General features: G+C 41.7%; 2 protein-coding genes across 15 annotated transcripts in view; one reads left to right on the top strand and one right to left on the bottom strand.

Annotated features, from left to right (window-relative positions):
* The window catches only part of LOC147017509 (zinc finger protein 536-like), a 316,222-nt gene that overhangs the window by 19,000 nt on the left and 275,137 nt on the right, over positions 1–22,085 (bottom strand). Inside the window, exon 7 of one of the 9 annotated variants that reach the window (XM_085847223.1) lies at positions 14,402–15,242. The exons of the other annotated variants lie outside the window; for them this stretch is intronic. Within the exon in view, the coding sequence (XP_085703349.1) occupies positions 15,205–15,242 (38 nt within the window). The 3' untranslated portion in view covers positions 14,402–15,204. Of the gene's footprint in view, positions 1–14,401; positions 15,243–22,085 lie in introns of those variants that run through there. 9 annotated transcript variants of the gene reach the window in all.
* Positions 1,334–9,741, top strand: LOC147017510 (uncharacterized). 6 transcript variants are annotated; one of them, XM_085847226.1, is made up of 5 exons: positions 1,334–1,516; positions 4,098–4,183; positions 4,501–4,578; positions 6,972–7,096; positions 8,615–9,741. In XM_085847226.1, exons 2-5 carry the CDS (start codon positions 4,135–4,137, stop codon positions 8,789–8,791), a joined length of 429 nt encoding a protein of 142 aa, XP_085703352.1. In that variant the 5' UTR covers positions 1,334–1,516; positions 4,098–4,134; the 3' UTR covers positions 8,792–9,741. The 6 variants fall into 6 exon arrangements, 4 of the variants coding, with proteins under 4 accessions (XP_085703352.1, XP_085703355.1, XP_085703353.1 ...); XM_085847229.1 differs by having other exon boundaries at positions 6,995–7,096; XR_015049537.1 differs by lacking the exon at positions 6,972–7,096.

The raw sequence follows: 22,085 nt of genomic DNA on the forward strand, positions 1-22,085 counted from the left end.
GTACAATCAAGAGGGCTGCTGTGTTTTCGTATATTTAAAAACTGAACAATGCATCTAAAAACATGAAAGAAAGGTACATTTTGATTTCAACCCATACAGAGGAAAGAAAATAATCATAATATTTGAAGTCTTCAATAAAAAAAACTCCAACCAGTCCTTTTGAAGGCCTTTACCTGTGAAAAAAACTGGAAGGTTGTTGTACGTAGTTTGGTTTTCGCCTGAGTTTTCAAGGCTAAATAGTGTGTAAAGACAGGATTTATAAATGGCAAGATAGAGGAGACGAAGAGCGGATGGAAGGAATGGAAAGCAGGTTTTAATTTATTTATTTACCTTTACCAAACGTGGTAAAAATGCGATAATTCAAGAGATTGTCAGTGACACAAAATACACCAGAATACTGAGTTAGCCATTTGTTGATGATAACAAGGAGATTCCAAGTTAGACAACTTCAAATTCAGTGATGGTATATATATGTGTAATAATCCATGCAAGAATGCCCTTTTGCTTTATTTAGTGGGAGAAGGGGAGGAGAGGAGTGAAGAACAAAGGGTTGGGGTTCAGTAAGGGGGAGAAGCAACGATGGGACAGAGTTGGATGGTGGACGTTGAGATTTTTTTTTGGGGGGGGGGTTTGAGGTGTTGTGCTGTGGGTGGGGCGGGGTGTGTGAAGGCTCGCAGTGGGAAGGAAGTTGATGAGTGGGGGGGGGGATTGAGAACATGGGGTTTATAAGAGGAGGATTGACGACTCGGAGTTTGGGAGAGGGGAGGGAGTTGAGGACTTGAAGTCACATTTTACATTGTGCGGATGTTCCACAGGTCCATGCTAGTTTATACGAGGTTTGACAATTAAGTTTTAGGATTAAAGCAACAGAAAATTTGTATTTGCTAGTTATAAATAAATTGACTCCTCCATTGCTCTTCCAGCTGAAGAAGGCTGCATAAAGCAACCGTTAAAAGTTACACAAGGTAAGCCCTTTGCTATTTCAAACTTCAGCTGAGTTTCTCTACAGCTTCAAAACATTCACATGGAGTACATAGATGAGAATCCCAATGCAACACACACCCTCAGCCACCGGACCGTTTCATTGCTTATTGGCGAGTCGTCAACGACAGCGTAGAGCCGTAGAAAGAAATGTGCACCATCGAGGCTCACAAGCATGTACCACGTGAAATGTGAATAACAGTCAACATATAAATGAAAACAACACCCAATCACGTCTCTCACCTGTCATTGGAGGGAATAACCAATCAGCTCTCACCTAATCAATTATCACAGGTGGCTAGGATTGTGAATAAATTGACTCCCCCCATGTTCTTCTTGCCGAAGAATGCTGCATAAAGCAACCATAAAAGTTACACAGGATCAATCCGTTGCTGTTTCAAACTCTACCCAAGTTCCTCACAGCTACACAACAATGCGACACACTCGCTCAGCTGCCAGACCAGCAATGTTTCCTTTTGGCCATTCTTGATTTTGGAATTCTCACAAGGATATATTGCTGCAGTCTGCTGCGCAGGTATGGTGAATTTATTCAATGCACTTCATGTTTGAGAGATTCGACCCTTTCGACCCCTTTTAAACAACATATAACTTTTTAGGCCCATTTTACATGTTTGAGAGATTAGACCCTTTCGACCTCTTAGGCACTAACTACTATTGGAATGTACCCTTAAGACCATCTAGAACCTTTTCAGCGCAAACCACACAAACATCTCTCGTCTTCTTGCAAATCCTTGACTATACTTTTTCAGCAAGCAATGTGCAAACTCGACCCACCCAGATGTGTGTATATATATATATATATATATATATATATATATATATATATATATATATATATATATATATATATATATATATATATATATATATATATATATTGTATGTAGTGATGTTAGGGTTATGTATAAATTTATATATCATAAGGTCGATAAAGGGAGGTTGAGGGAGGTTGTTGGGAAGCAAGGCTCTGTTGGTGAGAGCTGATGGAGTTGTAGATGGATTCAGATGAAACTTGGTGGACATATTAGTTGTGTGACAAGGACAAGTTGATTCAATTTTGATGAAGATTCGAACCCAGATCTGGATACGAGAATTTTTTGAGTGATTCTTCACCATTGAGAGATGGGGTCAAAAATGATGAATAGCATGATATCTCAAAAAGTTGTGGATGAGTTATGGCAGCACAAAGGAGGATGAGTTGGTTTGTTGACAAGAGCAAGCCGATTCAAATTTGGTTAAGGTCCCGATTCAGAACCGACCCATCAGTGGGATACAAAATGTAAACTATTCAGCCTGACAAAGGTATCCACCCTCCCGAGTACCATTCCATTTCACCAAGTGTCACTCTATGAGTGATTTTTTTTCATTTGTTTGTTTGTTTGTTTGTTTATGCATTCAGACCCTGCAGGAACCAGTACAACCAAACTTTGCACAGCCTCCTCTTTCATTGAGAGGAAGGTTGAGGGATATGTTTGGATGAAAAAAAAAGAAAATTGACCCCAGATGAAACCAGCTAATTGGCCTTCAGGCCTCGATCCGGCATGGTGTTTATACACCACTTGTGGTTTTCTTTCTTTCTGGGAGCGATTAAGTAATATGTATTGCGAAGGATCGCAAGTTAAGGTTGCAGTGATTTGTCAGCAACACAAATTTAATTAATACCATATTTACACGTGCATCTGTTTTTAAAAAGATTGCTTTACACAGGTTAATTACAACACCTCTGTGTTCAGGCCTCGAGTGAGTATGTTGCTTATACACTGCTGGGTTTTTCCCATGAGTGACCGAGTAATATATGTTTTGTGAAGATTGTATGCTAAGGTTGCAGTGATTTCTTGTCAATAACACAAACTTAATTGTTAGCATATTTCATTGACTTTCCCGGGCAATGCCAGGTACTTCAGCTCGTATTACATGCGAAGGAAGAGGAGGGGGAGATTGGGACCATACTCTGTATAGAGCGATGGTGCTGCTTAAGCAGTCTCCTTGGCTATTGGGCACAATCCTGGATGGGTCGCCACTCTGACACAGTATATCAGCATGCTGGCACTCATTTTGCCGACCTCGAAGGATCACAAGCCGAGTTAACCTCACCTGGTATTAATTCAACAGCTGAGCGGGATTTGAACTCAGGACCCAAGGATCCAAAGCCCGCCACCCGAACCATTAAGCCAACATCAGGCATACATGCAAAGAATTGCATTTAAAATTGGTTCTTCAGGACTGCTTTGGCCTAAAGTGTAGAAGGAATTAAATTGGAGGAACTTGATACATATTATAACGAGGACAAGGATATTTTCAAAACATTAGAGTACCTTCGCATTAATTTCTAAGAACATTAAGGGATAACAGAGAAATCATTCAGTGGATGGGATTTGAGCTTGCAGTCAGAGCATCGTGAATAACTTACAGAAGAATACATAATCATAGTATTAGTATTCTTAAATGCAAACTAATCTCGTTGTGGATGATGCTTTTGAGTATTTGAGGAAAGGCTAAGGCAAAAATGCACTCTACGAGTGTGAATTATGTTCACACTTAAGCTGCTGGCCTGAGCAGAATAGGGAAGCCTTCCACATTTTCACGCCCTCTGTGAAACCAACAAACGATCATAGAGCAGAAGCTGTTTAAAGGTCATGTGCAGAGGTTTTGGTGCTCTCACGAAACGTGCATGGAAGGAAAGATTGTGCGAATTTATAAAACTAATTAGTACTCACATGGAAGGATAGAATAAGTATGCACTCTTGACATTAAGTGCAGTTCAAATAATGGACAAAATGCCAAAACATTTCTTTGCCATGTTGTGGGATTCCTTATGTTTGAAAAAGGGGTCAGGTGATTTGTAAATGTTAAAAGCGATCTGAAAACAGTTTCTAAACTGTCTTGAGGCATATAATCCAAATGTTCATGTTGCCAACACCGAATTTTTCAGGAAACCTTGTTTCAATGCCCATTTATTCAAAATATCTTCCCTGCCACATAAAAGTACAAACATCGAGCGTATCAGTGGAAGTGCCGTTGTAAGCATTGTTGACTGCAAGCGAGCTGATGATGACATCATGTCAGAATATGGGATTGATGTTCTCCATTGCCAGGACATCAAGGAGAATATTTGCTAATGCAAAGTAGCGAATGGTATCGGAGACAATCCAGCCACTGTGTCCTCTACGGACATCGAAATGTAAGTGATGAATGCTGCACTTGAGATGGAAAGGGCACTGAATTGTCAGTACTTGTGAATGCAGCTGAAATTCTCAGATGCCACATTGTAGACTTTGAACAACCGATGGCATTTGAGTTTCCCGGGTCCTTTCTGCCAAGTTTTGAAGAAGTCCCACCTCAGCTGTACATGTTTTTAAAGCTATTGCTTGCAGGACAGAAACATGGAATTCTGCCAAAAAAAAAAAGGGGAGCATTCTATAAATGTGGCTACGCTTACTCAGAGTTTGAATATCTCACATGCGATGAAGAGTAACAGACATATTTCCCATTCTGTAGTTGGATTCAGAAACAACAGAGAAAATGAACATGTTCTTGCTGTTGGAATGGCCACAAGGAAAGATTGCCACAGCACAGGTATGCTGAATTTTTTGAGTGCACTTCATGCTTTGCTACCCAACAAATACATGCTGCAGATCAAGACTGCACTTGCCAAATCTGTCATTAAAAAAACTGCATGGTACCAATAACATTGAAAGGGGTACGTATTAGATAGGTGATAAGTTGGTGGTCGGTGTGTTCAAGTAGCTTAGAACATTCTTCTGTAACAGGGATTTGTTAGAATGAAGATGGCTGCAATGAGAGGGACAGTGATGACATTAACATTAGTTAGGAAAGCTTTGTTCATTTCTGTTCTCTCTCTAAACCAGGTGATGCAACAAAGGATGTTTTTGGAGGTTTCTATCCCATGTGGGCTGATAAAATTTCCCCTTCCCCTCCCCAAAGGAGAAATGGTTTGGGCCATACTGGTTATGACATCGCACGTGTGTGCCATCACCCCAGAGGTGAAAGGATAACATCGGTTGTGAATGTTGTTTTAATTTTTGTTGTGTCGGTGTGTTTTTATAGGAACAGTGTAGCGTGTATAGCAGGCGTTGGAAAATTGAATGGCAGTTTGAGGGACATAGGGGGGGGGGTCTTACTTGTAAGGTTTAAGCGTGGGGAAGTTATGCTAGCCCGCAGGTGGATTGGACTCTCGAGGAGAGTGAGGAATGTGGAGCTCCACCATGCCTCACCTCCAAGAGCCCAGCATGTGACTGGGAGTTAAGTCCGCTGGGAGGAGGTTCAGGATCGGTCAGCCATGGGGTAGCAGGACCCCCGGCAACCACGCAAGGCTGTGGAAGGCCAATGGGTGACTCGCTCTCGCAAGGATACAGCCAAAGGGAGCTGTTATGGTGCTAGGGTTGAAATGGTTGGGGAGTCCAGGATCTTCCCCGAAATGGGACTGTTTTTTCGCTGCAAGCATCACACACTGCTACACCCCCACTGCGATACTGTAGGACTTCTCAGCTGCTAAGTTGACATCACAGTATGCAGATGAAACTAAAACCATGGTCTAGCAGGAATGGTAATGATATTGTAATGGTTTTAATGTTTGTTTGAATGCTACACTCAGTCATGTGCAACTCCATGTGTGCTATGGAAAGCATACACAGCCCATGAAATTGGTAAGAGTATATTTTAAATTGGGTTATTGCTCAGCTGACCAGCTAGAGCAGGTGGCATCGACTGTGGATGTGGTCAATAGAGGGGTTTATGTTTGGGAAAAAAATTAAATTGTCTGAAGGTTGGCCAGTTTGCTTTTTTGCATGCCATTTTCTCTCCCAACCCCAGGAACACCTGATAAAGACATTCAGAGGGTGGGGGATGAAATTTCTCTCTGCATATAGACATTTTGTACATTTGTAAAATGAGAATTTTTGAAACTAAGGGGGTAGAATGCTAAGCGTAGGTAGGGAAGACCGATGAGGTTTTGCCGAACACAGCTCCTCCAGATATAATGGGTAAGATAACAAGAGTATGAATGTTTAAGAGATAAGGCTTGGATCTCGGCCCCGTCAAGTGACCTTGTTGAGAGACGAAGGTCCAAATAGGGAGGGGGGGCTGTGTTATGTTGGAAGGGGTACATATTCGGGAGACGATAAGTTCGGTGGTCCATCCCAGGCAAAAAAAAAAAGCCTTCTTTTCCTGTTGTAATTCTATGCAAACTACTGTCGTAGGACCTGTTACCAGCGATAGTATATCAGAGTACTACTCTCATATACTATAGTTCTAACTGGAGCATTTTTGCCTGGGTGTGTTCCAGTAGCTAAGAACATTCTTCTGTAACAGGGATTTCTTAGAATGAAGTTTTTTTTATTATGTCTGTCATGAGAGAGGAAGTTTTAATATTACCATAAGGTGAAAAATGTTGTTCATCTTCATTCTCTCTATAAATCATGCAAGGAAAAAAGAAAGGGGATATTTTTGGATATTTCTATCCAGTGTGTTTGAAACTAGTAACATTTGCCTTTAAAAAACCAGAGGAATTAACAATTATGACCGGGCTGCACAAGGAACTACCCGAGCAATAGTCCCAGGCTATTGAGTACCGACAATCCACTCGGCTCCTCCATGTGATTCTGACTTTCCTGTGGGGGAATTCAATTATAAAACCCACAATGTCAACGGGCCGGCATTAGAAGACCCGCTGATGTGACAGTATGCTGCAGATCAAGAGAGTGCTTTCCAAATCTGTCATTCAAAAATTAGAACAACACTGCAGTGGAAAACATCCATTTGAATTTCTGGTTGATGAACGATTGAACAATTGCCCTATTTTCACATTGACAATTGTGATTTTACAATTGATACCTCTGATGCCAAGAATCAGCTTCATGGAGCCCTGGTTGTAAAGTGCTCCAGAGTAAACTGCAACAGACATCGACATCCGAAATCAATGACGTTGACATGGGTTCCCGAACCTACAGACTACATTCAACAACATTCACAGATGTACAAGAATGTGAACGACCAAACTTCAAGAACTTCCAGCTTCCTGATGCTGTTGCTACTTTTCGGTCTACAGAACAACAGGCACTCTCAGCAATCAAGGGTAAGATGTTTACAACACTTTTTCTTGATGTTGGGAAGAAGTGTTTATAAGTATCTAAGGCAACCACTTTGATTTAGAAATCTGTTCAAGAAAATTTCGCAAAATAAACTCCAGTCATACATAGAAGTGATAGTATTGACAATATATGATATAATTCAGTCCAAATTTGTTTTCTGATCATGACTCGCCTGAACTTTAGAAGAAACACCAAATTACATTCCTACAACACTTTTCTTTGTCTTTTAGATGAAGTAGTTCCAGGGTAACTGATGAAAGGTCAAACACATCTACAGGAAAATGTCACATCCTTATCTGTATATCAATCCTTGATCAATGACAATCCAAATTTCACAACAAACATCACGTCTCTACCGATCATTCCGAGGCCAGTAAGTAAATGGTGAACAGTCTTCACTACACTTAAAGTATCCCAAGAGATTTCCGTTGAAACAATCGGCTCAGGAAGAAAGACAACAATCCGTCTAGATGTAGCTTTATATGAGAAGACTGTTCAGCTTACACAATCATGCCCTGATTTGCGAAATCAATTCAACCTCCAACTTATTGACCTTCATGGTGTCAAAGCCGACCTCTTTTGCATGGGTAGTTTCATCAAACAGTCCAGATATGATCTTGTTTGGAATGAAGCTGGAGTTTATGAACCAACGAGAACTAAAGCAAATCTTAGTGCCTCTCATATTAAGTGGGCTATGCAGGCTCACTAGGACAATGCCATTGCTTCAATCCAGCTCATGATTGAGGAGAACACAAGGAGACATCAAATTTGGAAACACAAGTTCAGAAGAAGTGCGAAAGATTCTCAAACAGCAATGGATTCAAATACAGAGAGATTCACGTATAACTGAAATCAATGCACTTCTAGTCACATATAACTCATTCGTCACAAGTCGCAAGCAAAATGGAAACACCATGTTTGCAGTAACATACATGGAAATGATCCATAGAAGTCAGAGTTATGTGTTTACCACCAGAAATCGAGACAGGCTTGGACATCTGACAGCATCGGAAGAAATGTGCATTGATCTGTTTTCACAGGACAGGATCAAGTCCATGCATCTGAGGCCACTCTACATCACATCACAGTATGCACTGCAAGAGTTTGATCATGAAAGAGTCTGTTTGCTCCGGTTAACATGGTGCTCAAAGACCCCAGTCTCAAATACTAAAGTCATGAATCTGAAGTAGATAGAAGATAGAGGTGGTCTCATGTTGTAGGGGCTGAACCCGTACCAGGAAACTGGAAGGACTTGCTTCATGTAGACAGCAACAAGAGCAAGCCGTTCAACTTCTTCTCAAAGACACTCATCCAGTCAGTCATTTGATGAGGTCTTCAGTACATCACCACAACCTGATCGTCACTCACTTACCTCATGCAACCACAAAGAAGCAGACATCCATATTTTACTGTATGTAGCACATGCCACACAACATGGTCATCACTATACACTCATACATACTGTTGACAGTGATGTGGTGTTATGTGTGATGGTGTTGCAGATACTTCCAGCTGATGATGAATTATGGTTGGTATTTGGACCAGGGAGAAGTTTCTGTTACTTCGCCGCTCATGAAATATCCAGCTGCCTTGGACCTGAGAAATCCCATGTCCTTCGATGTTCCATGCACTTACACGGTGTGACATGGTTTACACATCTGCTGGGTAAGGTAATATAACAAATTGGGCTACCTGGAATGCTCTTCCAGAGCTTACTGTTGCACCTAAGATTGGCATGTGCCCCATGTATCATCCCAGAAGAAAATATGCATAACATTGAGAGGTTCGTCATACTGCTATATGACTGAACAAGTACTTTTACTGATGTGGACAAGACCATGCAAAGAGGAACTCTGTGCAAAGAATTCCACCAATGTGAGCTGCTCCTGAGCAGCATGTGAAGCCAACAGTCTGAGACCTGCCCTTCCTTCTCCGACATTGATGAATTCAAATGGATGATGGACTATATGAGCCACACGGGACGACACTTCCAGAAGCTTCTCACACTTCCTCTGAGTCGGTTTCTGTGGCTGTAAGAGAGGATGCCAGAACTACCGCGAGTACAAAAAGGCTAATTTTCAAGGCACAGCTCTGTGATCTTGTGAGGGAGATCGCTACATCAATTAAGCTGGATGACGTTAAATATTCTTGTTCAGTATTGATATTAGTGAAATAAAGTACTGATATCACTTTTTGAATGATGTCATTTCTACTTGTATCTGGTATGAGTGTTTGTGTATTTATAATATATCATGCCAAAATAGATATTCTTTCAAATGACATGTATACATGCACACACGTGTATTCTGTCAAAAATGTCTAAACATGATAATTATATAATTGTTTACAGATTTACCTGCGTTTTTAATTACTTTACGAACTGTGCTCATAACATATTGTTTCAAACACGAGTCGCCATGTGTTTTTACCAAGCTCAAGTGGACACATCATTAAAATTGGCTGTGCGTGCACAAACATGTGTAATATCTCATGCCAGAAAATGTGAAAATGATCATTGTATGTATATTCGTCTACTTATGGTGGAAGTTTGGTGCTTTATCACAAAATTCACAATAGGTTTGCTCTGCTTAAGGACGACAGTATAATAAATATTTCATGAAATCAATAACTTTGTTGAGCTTCTTCCACGTCACTTAGAGTGGAGTTCACTTGTTTATAATATTTATCATAGAATCACATCATATCATCCAATGATATTAAATTAAACAAGAACAAAAAAAACATTTATTAAAAAAATGGTTCTGCCCACTGTCCATTCCACCTCCCTTCATGATCCTGGCCTGCTTTGGTTGAGTCTACATTTACGTTCGATTTCTTTTACGACTCAAACGATTAATGTTTTATATATTTTTTTAATTTTCGGTTGTGTGCACTAGCTCAGAGACAAAGTAACTTCCTCATGTTGGAATCAACACCATCGCTTCAGCAGTTATTGAGGTAGGTTGGGCTACAGTTTTACATTGTTTTTAAGAGGCGAAGAACTCCAAGAAGAAGTACAAATTGGTGTTTTAGCAATCTCTAAATCGGTAGTTTAATGAGGTATTTTTGCATCTTTTTAAGTCTTGGTAGTTCAGGAAACGTTTTGAAAATAAAAGTTATGGCTTTTAAATGCTTATGACTTCACTCTTTAGGGGTTTATGAGCGTATCATTGTGTACACATTTGAATGGATGGCCAGTTTTTTAGTTCGCCTGTTCGAAGAACAGAGACTACAGCGATACCCCCGGCGTGAGCGTTAGCGTGAGCGTGAAAATGTTAACGTTTTTGGTGCAAGTTATTTCCTTTCTATTGTTTTTATCTACCACACTATTTTTTACTGATTACAATTTACAAATACATATATTGCTTTAAAGTTATTTGGATCAGACTTCACTGCAATGCTTTATAAAAAATATTATTAGACTCGTCTTTTAACCAGAGTGGTGTCAAAGCCACCCAATGCTCGCCTGTTTATACATTTATCGTTTTTAAAAGACTAGTCTAATAATATTTTTTATAAAGCATTGCAGTGAAGTCTCATCCAAATAATTTTAAAGTAATATATGTATTTGTATATTGTAATCAGTAAAAAATAATGTGGTAGGTAAAAACATTAGAAAGGAAATAACTTGCACCAAAAACTTTAACATTTTCACGCTCACGCTCACGCCAGGGGTATCGCTACAGCTCTCTGTTCTTCGAACTGGCGAGCTAAAAACGATAAATGTATAAACAGGCGAGCATTGGGTGGCTTTGACACCAACTCTCTGGTTTCCCGTATCATCCCTCTAAATGGAGTACTACTGTACTCCATCATAGGTAATTCTCTGTATGTATGTGTGTGCGTATAAGTACATCTAAATATAATAGAAAAAAGCAGGGCCAGGCCATTCTCCACCAAATTTTGCATACAAGGTTAGGCCATGGGCACAATCCTCTCCCTCCCCCTGTCCTGTCCTGTGAGTTGAGGGGAAGACGACTTCCGAGTTTCGCCTGTACACATTCCACATTACGAATGGTTCACTAACCCCTGCTTCAGACAGGGGGATTATTTGCCACAGGACAAAATATATTTCCTCCCATCATCTAAAAATGGCTGACATGCACATGCACATGCACATTTTATATAACTAGAAACACCCAATACCCTTCCCCACCCTCCCTCTTCCCCAGGCTGCAGTGTCGTTGATGATATGTCCCTCTCGCAGTACACTAGTACTCATTTCACCAACCTCAGAAGGATGACAGGCTGAGTAAACCCCACCTAGTGTTAATTCAACAGTCAACAGGGGGTCAAACTCAGGACCCTAAGGTCCCAAGCCAGCCATCTTAACCGCTAAGCCAACACCAGGGTTAGGCTTATGTTTACTGGGAAATTATTCAACCCGTACACTGGAATGTGGTTTGCCGGATATCTCAGAAGGTAGCATACTCACATTTAAGCTCTCCAATCGAGATTTTGATTCTCGACCCGAATCATAAACTATAACCCAGGTTTACTTCGCAGACCGGACGTTGCATCAATGAGTTAATTATCCTTTGGTGGAATATGGAGCTGGTGTCCCGTTAATGAAATATTGTGTGGTGTCCCTTCTGATCTGATAGCATTTGGTGGTGGATGAAAATTATCCCATGGAATCTTAACTAAATAACAGGCCATTGTATGCATATACTCATGAAATACGAAATTGTTGCCATGACTACTGCTGAGCAATGGCAAACTATCCAGGGCAATGGCGAAGAGCAATGGCAAACTATCCAGTGCATTCTCTACCTTTTGACTGTTTCAGTCAAAAGGTGTCAATGTCAATGTTCTGAAAATAGCAAGGCCTCAGATGGAATGGCACAGAACATTGGAATATTATATTTTGTTCAAAATTTGAAACACCTGTTATATTACATAATATCAGCACATGTAAATGCTCACCACATAAAACAAATTCTCAGACTGACAAAATTATACATGCATAAGCAGAAAAAAAAACAAATCAACCTACCCAGACTGGAAAGAAATTCAGTTCACTGGATACTTTGTTTTGCCGAGTACGGTGACCAGTTTTACAAGGTATTAGGGACAACCTGAGCTTATCAAAATTCAAACTGTAGAAGAAAATGCAAATTCTGAACTTGAATCACAGCCAATCGTAAGCCAATGCAATATTCCCTGCTGCCCCCCACATAATAACTTTGACACCTGTAATTTCAAAAGGAAGACACTGGACCAAGGTTAACCTGCTTTAATCTGTAGGGGCCATGGCAAGATATTTTTGTCTGAAGTCTTGTGTGGATTAATTGCTTTAAATATAAAAGCCATGCAGGAGAAACCCCTTAATTTTGAGACAAATTTTGACGTTTGACCACTGTGAAATCGAAAAAAATCCAGACCAATGTCTACCTGAATTATTATGTACAAGGTGTGTGTGTGCTAAGGTATCACTTTGCCAATTATTATCTTAATTTTTTTGAAAAAGAAGCAAAGCAAGAAAAAAAATATTAAATTTTTGACCATTTTGACCTTTAACCCTGTATAATCACCCATAATGCCCCCAATTCTAAAACTTTATCTGCATCCCGATAACGGCTGTTTGAAAGCACCTTTGTGTCAGATGGCATCCAATACATGGGAATGGCAAGGCAAAATGTGTGATTTTTAGTTTCACCTTTGACACCTTATAAATTGTATCGGGGCCCTAAATTAAGAAAAAAATAACAAAGGATTGGCTGTATTGGAGCTGTATTGGATTCCATTCCAAATTTGAAGATGATTGGCTCAGAAATGAAGGAATGGTTGGCATATATAATTGTTGAAGTGTTGAAGAAGACAAAAAGTTGTGTTGAAGACAAAAAAAACTAAAAATTAAAAAAAGCTAGATTTATATTTTTTAAACTGCTCTATAGTGCCAAAGCACTTGTAGTTATGTCAAAGGTAATATTAAATGATCCCTGACCCCATTTCTTAGTGGGTGTAGGTAAGTGTTTCAGACCCCCATGACAAATAGACTGGACAACACCAGGCAACGCTGGGTATCCCAGCTCATAATTAATAAAATAGAGAAATAAACAAATAAGGATAATGAAGATACAAACTGCAGAACAATAGCAGATTAATTAAAAGGAAATAAAAGATCAAGTTTGTTTGTAGGGTTGTAGAACAAGTGTTCCACATGAGAATTGCAACTGCTTCCATCTTCATTTGTCTGTTTTCTTCCATGTATCTACCTGTACTGTTGTTTGTCTTGCTTTCTTGGAAAATATACTTTATGTCTTATTATGTTACCTCATGAAACCTCCACAAATAATCATTCCCTTTTATATTTCTGTATAATCTGCCATAATCTGCCTATATTATATTGCCCTAATGCTTTTCCTTCAGGTTTCAATAACCACAGATAAAGTCTTTTGAGGAATCTTGGTGGTGCTAAAATAATATAATTAAATAATGCTTCTGCTAAATGATACATGGTGGTGGGTCATAGAAACTGGAAGTCAAATTTCTCATATGTCCACATTTAATGGGTAAGCAATCATTAATATTGAAGTTCTATAAGTGACACAGCAGGAGCTGGCTGTCTGGGTTTGAATTTCTGACCAGCTATAAATTGTCATCATGGTGTTTCACATGCAGGGCGAGGGAACAATGTGTGTACCTTCCCTGGAATGGATGTTAAACTGTGTTTTGCATCTTCTAGCATTAAATGCTAAAGATCCCATGGTGTCCTTCATGAAGAGTAGATGTGCTATCACCGGCACCGGCTGTACAACTTCTAAACTCCTGCCCTAACCTACTTCGTTGAATGCCAGTCTGGGTCAGCGGGTTCATGAAAGACTTTGACCAAGAAGTTTCCACAGCCACCCCACAAGAAGGTGGGAATAACTGTGGCCATTAAAATAAATAAAAGAAGGAAATACAAGTGACATGTATCAATTTGAGTTAAAGAAAAATCAGTTGTTGAGTCTAGGATTTCAAAAGAGAAACATAAATGACTCTTTCCAATAATTACAGCATCTTAAGTATAATACAAAAGAGGTAACCCTAATACTTTTCCACAAAGTAGTAAAAGGGTGAATATGAGGTGTGGAACAGTATAGCGAAAGAGGAAATCTAAGGGACAATGGATTGATTTCCCCCATAGATTCATGGCTCAAAACCACGGCACGAGCATTTCGTACTCGAGAGATGCTGCATTATGGAAATACTCAAAGTTTTCCAACAGCAAATTAAGATGAAACAACAACAAAACAACTGCGAATCCAACAAGATCAATGTACCAAAACGACTCAAAACACAGAACACTTTTATTGCACGCTTTAGATGAGATCCATCTTTCGAGCATTCTCAAGAAAACACAGCTTTTGATTCAATCACGAAGCAGCTCAGGTTGAAAAGTTTGATCAACAAATGTGCTTCGAGCTGCTGAAATCAGCAAGGCAATGCAGTTGGGTTTCTCTTCCATTCCTCTTGTGCCATGACCCGAAGTCTGTTTCAGTCGAGGAAGGACAATGCTTCGAAAGAGATGACTCAAAAACAGGACCATGAATCCCAACCCGAGGGGGGTGATGTGCCGTGGTTTGCAAAGAGTTTTATCACCATCATTTTTAAATTTATGGGGTTCAATAATTAATCATTCAAAGCTAAAACAAAAATAAAAAATTTGAAAGAAACGAATTTTGTTGGACAAAAATAAACATGAAATAATCATTCCAACCTGACAAAGTCAAACATGGCCGAAAGGCTCCGAGACTAATAAGTAATTAATGTACGAGATGCCGATAAGGAATTTCGGGATATTTTATCAGCATTGTGTCTAAAAGTGTATCCTGCATATACAATAAGAATAGGAAGTTTATCACAGCCAGTATGTAAATACCTTTCCCAAAAAGCCAAAATACAAGGGGCACTGTAAAGTTTCTATGAAAGAGAAACTCACAATCATAATCCAAGACATGCCAAGGTTTCACTTTTCTTTTTAGAAGTTTTGGTGAGACCGACAGAGCCTGCTGTTCCATTTGATTTGTCAGAGCAGAAGATGACTGAGGTTAAAGCAGTTTTGAGGAAGACATGGGTGATATCATCTCTGGGACAAAGTGGAGTACTATACAAGGAGCTTGACAGACTGGAAGCACCCGCTCGCTATGGGAGTGACAGGGGTGGGTGGGAAGAGGGAGGGTGAGAAGGTGATCATGTGTATGTAAGCACCATGCGGATGGCGGTTTGTTAATATCCTTATTGTTTACCAGCCACAGTTATTTCCAGGTTGTTGTGGGGTTGGCTTGGGGAAGCTTGGCTCAAGTCTTTCTAGAACCAGCTGGCCAAGCCTTATGTTCAACTAAGGTTAAGGCAGGAATTTGTAATTTGTTCAGAGTGCTACTGATAGCTCACCTCCTCTTCAGGAAGGACACCATGGGATCTTTAAAGTCCACCAACTAATGCTGGCAGACGGGACGCCAGTTTAACATCCATCAGAGACATGACACACATTGATGAATCACCCTGCCTGAGAAAAGCTGGGATGACACCTGGATGACAGCTGGTTCAGGATTCAAACCCAGGCTTGAGAGCTTAAAGGAGAGTGTGCATAGCTTGAGGTCATCCTGCCAGCCCCTGTGTTAATATTATTATCATTATGCCATTATCATTGGATGGAATTGACTGACTCATTTGTGGTGAGAATAATTTGATGAAAAATATAACTTGGATGACAGAAGCTGGAGTCAGATGTATCAACAACCTAAGGTTATGCTGATGATACCACTCTGTTGGCAGGAAATAAAGAGGGCTTGATGAAACTGCTGCAGACAATGAAGAAGGAAAGTGAAAAATCTGGTCTTTATTTAAACCTTTAAAATATTTAAATTTTGTCAACCCAGAAGATTGACGATGTGTTGAGAAGGGGTGTGCTCCATTACCAATCGGCTTGTGGAGCGCTCGCCAAGTGGCTCGCTTGATTTTAAGCATGTAAGCAAGCACTCCAACAAGATGGTTAATAAGGAACGGCTGGCTTGGCAAGCGATAACAAGCTCATTGGTAAATGGAACACACCCCCATTGGATGAGGTAAAGGCTGCAATCAAGCTGTCTCTGCAATTGCTTCCGAAAGCACTGAAGGATAGAGATGTTTGGAGACACCTGATGATGAATGTCACCAGAAATCGGCCACGATTTGACGGAAGTGGATAACTTGTTATAATCCGATAGGTGTGTCGACCAGCGACTGTAAGCTCAGACACCGCCCATGCATAAGTACGTCGAAATTTCTCCACATTTCCCTCTGGTGAGTATCAAAATGCTAATAAACCTTCCGAATATGGTAATGCATCAAATAAAGGTCACAATCGGGCTGTAAGGGTGTCGGTGGCAATATCACATATGAAACCATAGCTGGGGGAGCCCCCAAGATATCTTATAAACAATCCAGACATTGTCCACATATAATGTGATGGCTAGAAAAAATCTGACAGGCAGTGGGATTCATCATTCATGCGTAAAGACTCGTGTAAGCAGCTTTGTTAGCTAAAGATTGTTGCTGCTTACCTAGAGGCCGAGCAAGTTGAGACGGCTCTGATTGATCAGTCTGAGGGAGATGCGATAAGAATAGAATGCCTGAAGCACATTGAGTTTCCTTGAAACTTCTTCTAGTTTCATAACGAACATTTAAAAATGTAATTGTATGCTGGACAGAATTGACTCAATAATTTGTGGTTTTAATAATATTTATGGTCTGAAGGTGGACTCCATGAAAGCCATGATAAGATATTAAACACCTCAATATGGACTTCACCAAAGGCAAAAATCCCCCTTGGGGAGAGGGGGAAGTGAGATTACTACAACATCCGTCGTGTTAAATCGCAACTACCCTTAGTCCTCCTGTCAATTCTAATTGAGATTGGATAAGTAACGACTGAATGTATTGGAGTCAAAAAAGACAGACAGACAGACAGACACCAAATTGTGTATTTTAGTAAGATGTGGAGGCATCAGCTGGTAAGCAGGCAAGGAGTGGTGCCCAGTCAGTGGACATATTGTAATGGGTCACGGGTCTTCAACGATGGTACAGCCACAATGCGGTTAGTGGACGAGAGGTCTCCATGTCTGCCGGTTAATTTTGGTGAAAGTTGACGGTTAAAACGACCGTGGAAAATGTGCCGACACAAATCGCCGAGCAGAACTTGTGCCAGCAATTTGCATGTCATGTGCCTTTAATTCCAATTACCCGACTTGTGGGTTATCTGCCAAAACATTTTTTCGCACTATTGAGTTCCCATTTCCAGGTGTCCACACAGGTTCTTGCAAAGGCAAGGTCACACAGAACACAGAAGCCACCCAACCTGAAGCTGTGCTGGCTGCTCGTTTATTTACTCCCCCCCTCCCCTCCCTCTGCCTTGCTGAGTTCACGCGTGAGAAGTCGTTGATTGGGTGGCGCCGATATCATACAAGGCTCACATGCTGCACTGATTGGCTGGTGATTGCCACTGGGAGTGGGGAGGGGGCTGATAATTTTCTGATCACGTGTCGGCTTTGCTCCTACCACCTGACCATATGACCGAGTCCCTTTTTTGATTGCGTTGTAAACTTTCGCACAGTTTGCTAATGCTATGAGTAGAGTGGAAAAATACAAATAAATAGACTATATGTGGGGAAAATTGCAGAATATATGGAGGGGGGAGATACGGGGCCTTGGAAACAGACATTTGGGGGAGGGAAAGACAAGAGCTTGCCAAACATGAGGACACTATCTCAGTTCTGGGGAACACAAAATAATTCTCTGCAACTGTTTAGCCAGAAGAGCCTCCATAAATTTTAATTCTTCTTGCTACCCTCAGAACTGTTTTGTGTACCACAGACAGGTTAATGTGTGGCAGGCATTTTCTGGTGGTCAGGATGCTTGCAGCAATAGCTGGTGTGGCACTTGCTTTCTGGGACACACGACAGAAATGGGGACTGATCTCAAGTTAATGTATTGCAGGGATTGACCAGTTCACTCCAGGGTGGAGCTTCTGCTTCACACTGAGTATCATGGGAACCCACTCCTATTGAGGAGTCGTCCAACTGTACGGCCATGCATTCTGGCCCTTCGGTGTTAGGATGCGTGTGCTTGATTGACCATGGACTTCAGCCTTCAGGCTGAGGTGCATGTGTTTGCTCATGGGACAGTCTTGTTGGATTGTTTACTTTGGCAATGGGATCAAGGGGCACATCCCAAGCTGTTAAAATATTTTGATTTTTTAAAACTTTTTTTGTAAAAAAGAAAAAAAAATAAGGTGAGAGCTAACAAGGCCAAAAGATGTGTCCATGGATGTTCCTTCACAGGCAACTTGGTTCGCAGGCAACTTCGCGTATGAGCCACAAGATGGTTACTGGCATAATGCAGAATCTGGCTGGTATTGGTTGCCTTCCTGTATATGGTTGTCTTCAGCTCCCCGGATTGCCTGGAAATCAAAACCTTCAAGAATGCCAGCCATTGATCTGCTTCCTCTTCCATTGTGAATTGGATGTCGGGAAAGACAGCATTGAGTTGTTCTTTGAAAGTGCTTATCATATCTTGTTGTATGATGATGAAAGAGTCATCAACATAACTCACCCACAAATTCGGTTGATAGATAGCAAACAGCAGCGATTCCACTCATTGCAGCACAGCTTCCACTATGATCCCTAATATTGGTGATGCCTTGGGCGTGCCTTATATTTGTTCATAAACTTTTCTGCTGAATGTAAAATACATTTTCAGGCAAAAGACAAGCAGCTCCATGAGGTGTGTAATCTTCAGGCCCTTGTTCATTTCAACATAACGAGAAATCAGTAAACTGTCCATCGTTTCCTTATTATAATATTGTAGAGTGTTCATCAAATGGCTTAAGCACTCCAACAAAATGGTTGATAGGAAGGGCTGGCTTGGCAAGCGATTAGCGATCGCCGATCAGTCATACAAACAACATACACCCGAAGATGCCCAAACGATGTCCAAATTGGACAAATGAACACACGTTTTTTACCAGTTGAAGCTACTGCTGAAGTCAATAAAGAAGTTTAAGTTTTTAAATTCTGCTGAGATTAAGAGATTCTAGATGTTATGATATATGTGGAAATGCAATAAAGCCACGAACGCTGGCATCTTTGAGCATTTAAAAGCATTGCAATGTATCCAGCAATTCATTGGATGAATGATGAAAGTGATAAAACCAAACTTTATCGTTAAGAAATCGTTGCGGCCTATTCCAAGTCACGGCGTTGTCGAGCAGGCCAAAACAAATGGCGGCTTAAGACTTGCGAGCTGAGAGAGGGGTGACCAACATGACGCGTCACCATCTTGGTAAGGCTTATTTTGGTTTGTGGTGAAGAGCACCTCATACATTATTCTCAATAGGGGTGCCTAAATTAACCCAATTTTCATTGGTGCACAACCTTGGAGTTCCCTTAGTTTGCATACAAAGTTTTGGACTGCTTGGTTTCATTGTTTTGGAGTTATGGAGGAGACAGAAGACACACATGACATTTATTAGTGCACAAGCAAATACCACCCATCACTTTGCTGATGGTAATACTAAAGGGTAGGAGGGAGAAGAAGAGGGGGGAGAAGGGAGAGAGGGGTGGGGGAGAGAGAGAGTGGGGAGAGTGAAGAGGTGGAGGGGAAAGGAGAGAGGAGGCAGGGGGAACGAGGAGGGACGGAAGAAGGGAAGACAGTGTGAGGTGGAGCGTTAATTATGATTCGTACTGTCTCATCAAAATGATTCTGCATGGCATAAGTGTAGATGGAAACAAAATAATGTCTGAAATCCATTTTATAACTGTCATATTATAAACAAGGCCCGGAGTCAAACTCCCATCTGGAGACAAGCTCCCGTCCAGACATAACCTCCTGGACGCGTCCGGAGACAAACACTGCCCGGAAGCGTCTGTAGCCAAGCTGGCTGGAGACAAAGACTGCTCGGACACGTCCAGAGACAAACTCCTGTCCAGAGATAACCACAGTCCGGATATGTCCAGCAACAGAGACAGACAGACAGAGAGAGAGAGAGAGAGAGAGAGAGAGAGAGAGAGAAAGAGGGAGAGAGGGGGGGGGAGAGTGAGAGAGGAAATGTGGGTACTGCACTGTATTGGGAAGGGGTAGCAAGGTTGGGACAAAGAGGGAGAGAGAGAGAGAGAGAGAGAGAGAGAGAGAGAGAGAGAGAGAGAGAGAGAGAGAGAGAGAGAGAGAGAGAGAGAGAGAGAGAGAGATGGGAATAAGAGGAAAGAATATGTTATGCTTAATTAAACACACACACACACACACGCTTCACTAATATCGGACATTTTTCAGGAATCAGCAGGTTGGAGTCGGTGTGGTTATCAACTACACTACTTACTGTATACAACCCAGAAACCTTGAGTAGCTCTCATTGAAAAACAACGTTTCATCCATATAGACATTTCAGGGAGATGTTCACAAACATTATTCTTTCAAAGCAGTTGCATGTAGCGGGTAGAAAAAAAATTGTCTCGGTAATTTAGAAAACGTGTTAATATGGCAAAAGGCACGGTAACCAGGTGAAATTTCACAACTCGCTCAGGGTGATGGAGCACGAAGCACTCGCACAAGGTGACAGAGCATGAACCACTCGATCAGGGTGACTCAGCATGAACCACTCTCTCAGGGTGATGGAGCATGAACCACTCGCTCAGGGTGACAGAGCATGAACCACTCGCTCAGGGTGATAGAGCATGAACCACTCGCTCAGGGTGACAGAGCATGAACCACTCGCTCAGGGTGACGGAGCATGAACCACTCGCTCAGGGTGACAGAGCATGAACCACTAGCTCAGGGTGACCGAGCATGAACCACTCGATCAGGGTGACGGAGCATGAACCACTCGCTCAGGGTGACAGAGCATGAACCACTCTCTCAGGGTGATGGAGCACGAACCACTCGCTCAGGGTGACAGAGCATGAACCACTCGCTCAGGGTGACGGAGCAAGAACCACTCGCTCAGGGTGACAGAGCATGAACCACTCTCTCAGAGTGATGGAGCACGAAGCACTCAGACAGGGTGACGGAGCATGAACCACTCGCTCAGGGTGACAGAGCATGAACCACTCTCTCAGGGTGATGGAGCACAAAGCACTCGCACAGGGTGACGGAGCATGAACCACTCGATCAGGGTGACTCAGCATGAACCACTCGCTCAGGGTGACAGAGCATGAACCACTAGCTCAGGGTGACGGAGCATGAACCACTCGCTCAGGGTGACGGAGCATGAACCACTCTCTCAGGGTGATGGAGCATGAAGCACTCGCACAGGGTGACGGAGCATGAACCACTCGATCAGGGTGACTCAGCATGAACCACTCGCACAGGGTGACAGAGCACGAACCACTTGCTCAGGGTAACGGAGCATGAACCACTCGCTCAGGGTGACGGAGCATGAACCACTCTATCAGGGTGACAGAGCATGAACCACTCTCTCAGGGTGACGGAGCATGAACCACTCTCTCAGGGTGATGGAGCATGAACCACTCTCTCAGGGTAACGGAGCATGAACCACTCTCTCAGGGTGACGGAGCACGAACCACTCACTCAGGGTGACGTGGCGTGGCAAAAGCCTCTGCAGAGAGTGAACGATTTGCTCAGAATGACGTAGCGTGGTACCGCTATTGACAATGGGCACTCGGCATGTGGCTTAAGCACTCATACAAGCACTCCAATTAAATGGTTGTTAAGGAACGGTTGGCCAGACTGTCGCTGCATACCATAAGCATCCCCTTGACTTTAAAGGCCGTCTTCACCATGCACGTAGCAGTTCGTGAAATAAAATGAATTAATGAAATAAAATGACTTTATCCACAAAAGAGGTGCAGCTTAATGCAGAGCAACCCTGGAGACATCACAAAGTACAATAGCCCATGAAATAAACTTTGCAGAAAATCCGTCATTTTTTGCCTGCTCGTCTGTGCACGTGTCACGTGGTGCATCGGGTTGGTGTCCACGAAAAACGTTATAACT

The sequence above is a fragment of the Eptatretus burgeri genome, chromosome 11, assembly GCF_056783735.1.
Source record: "Eptatretus burgeri isolate ZD-2024b chromosome 11, Ebu_testis_v1, whole genome shotgun sequence".
In the NCBI taxonomy this organism is placed as follows: domain Eukaryota; kingdom Metazoa; phylum Chordata; class Myxini; order Myxiniformes; family Myxinidae; genus Eptatretus; species Eptatretus burgeri.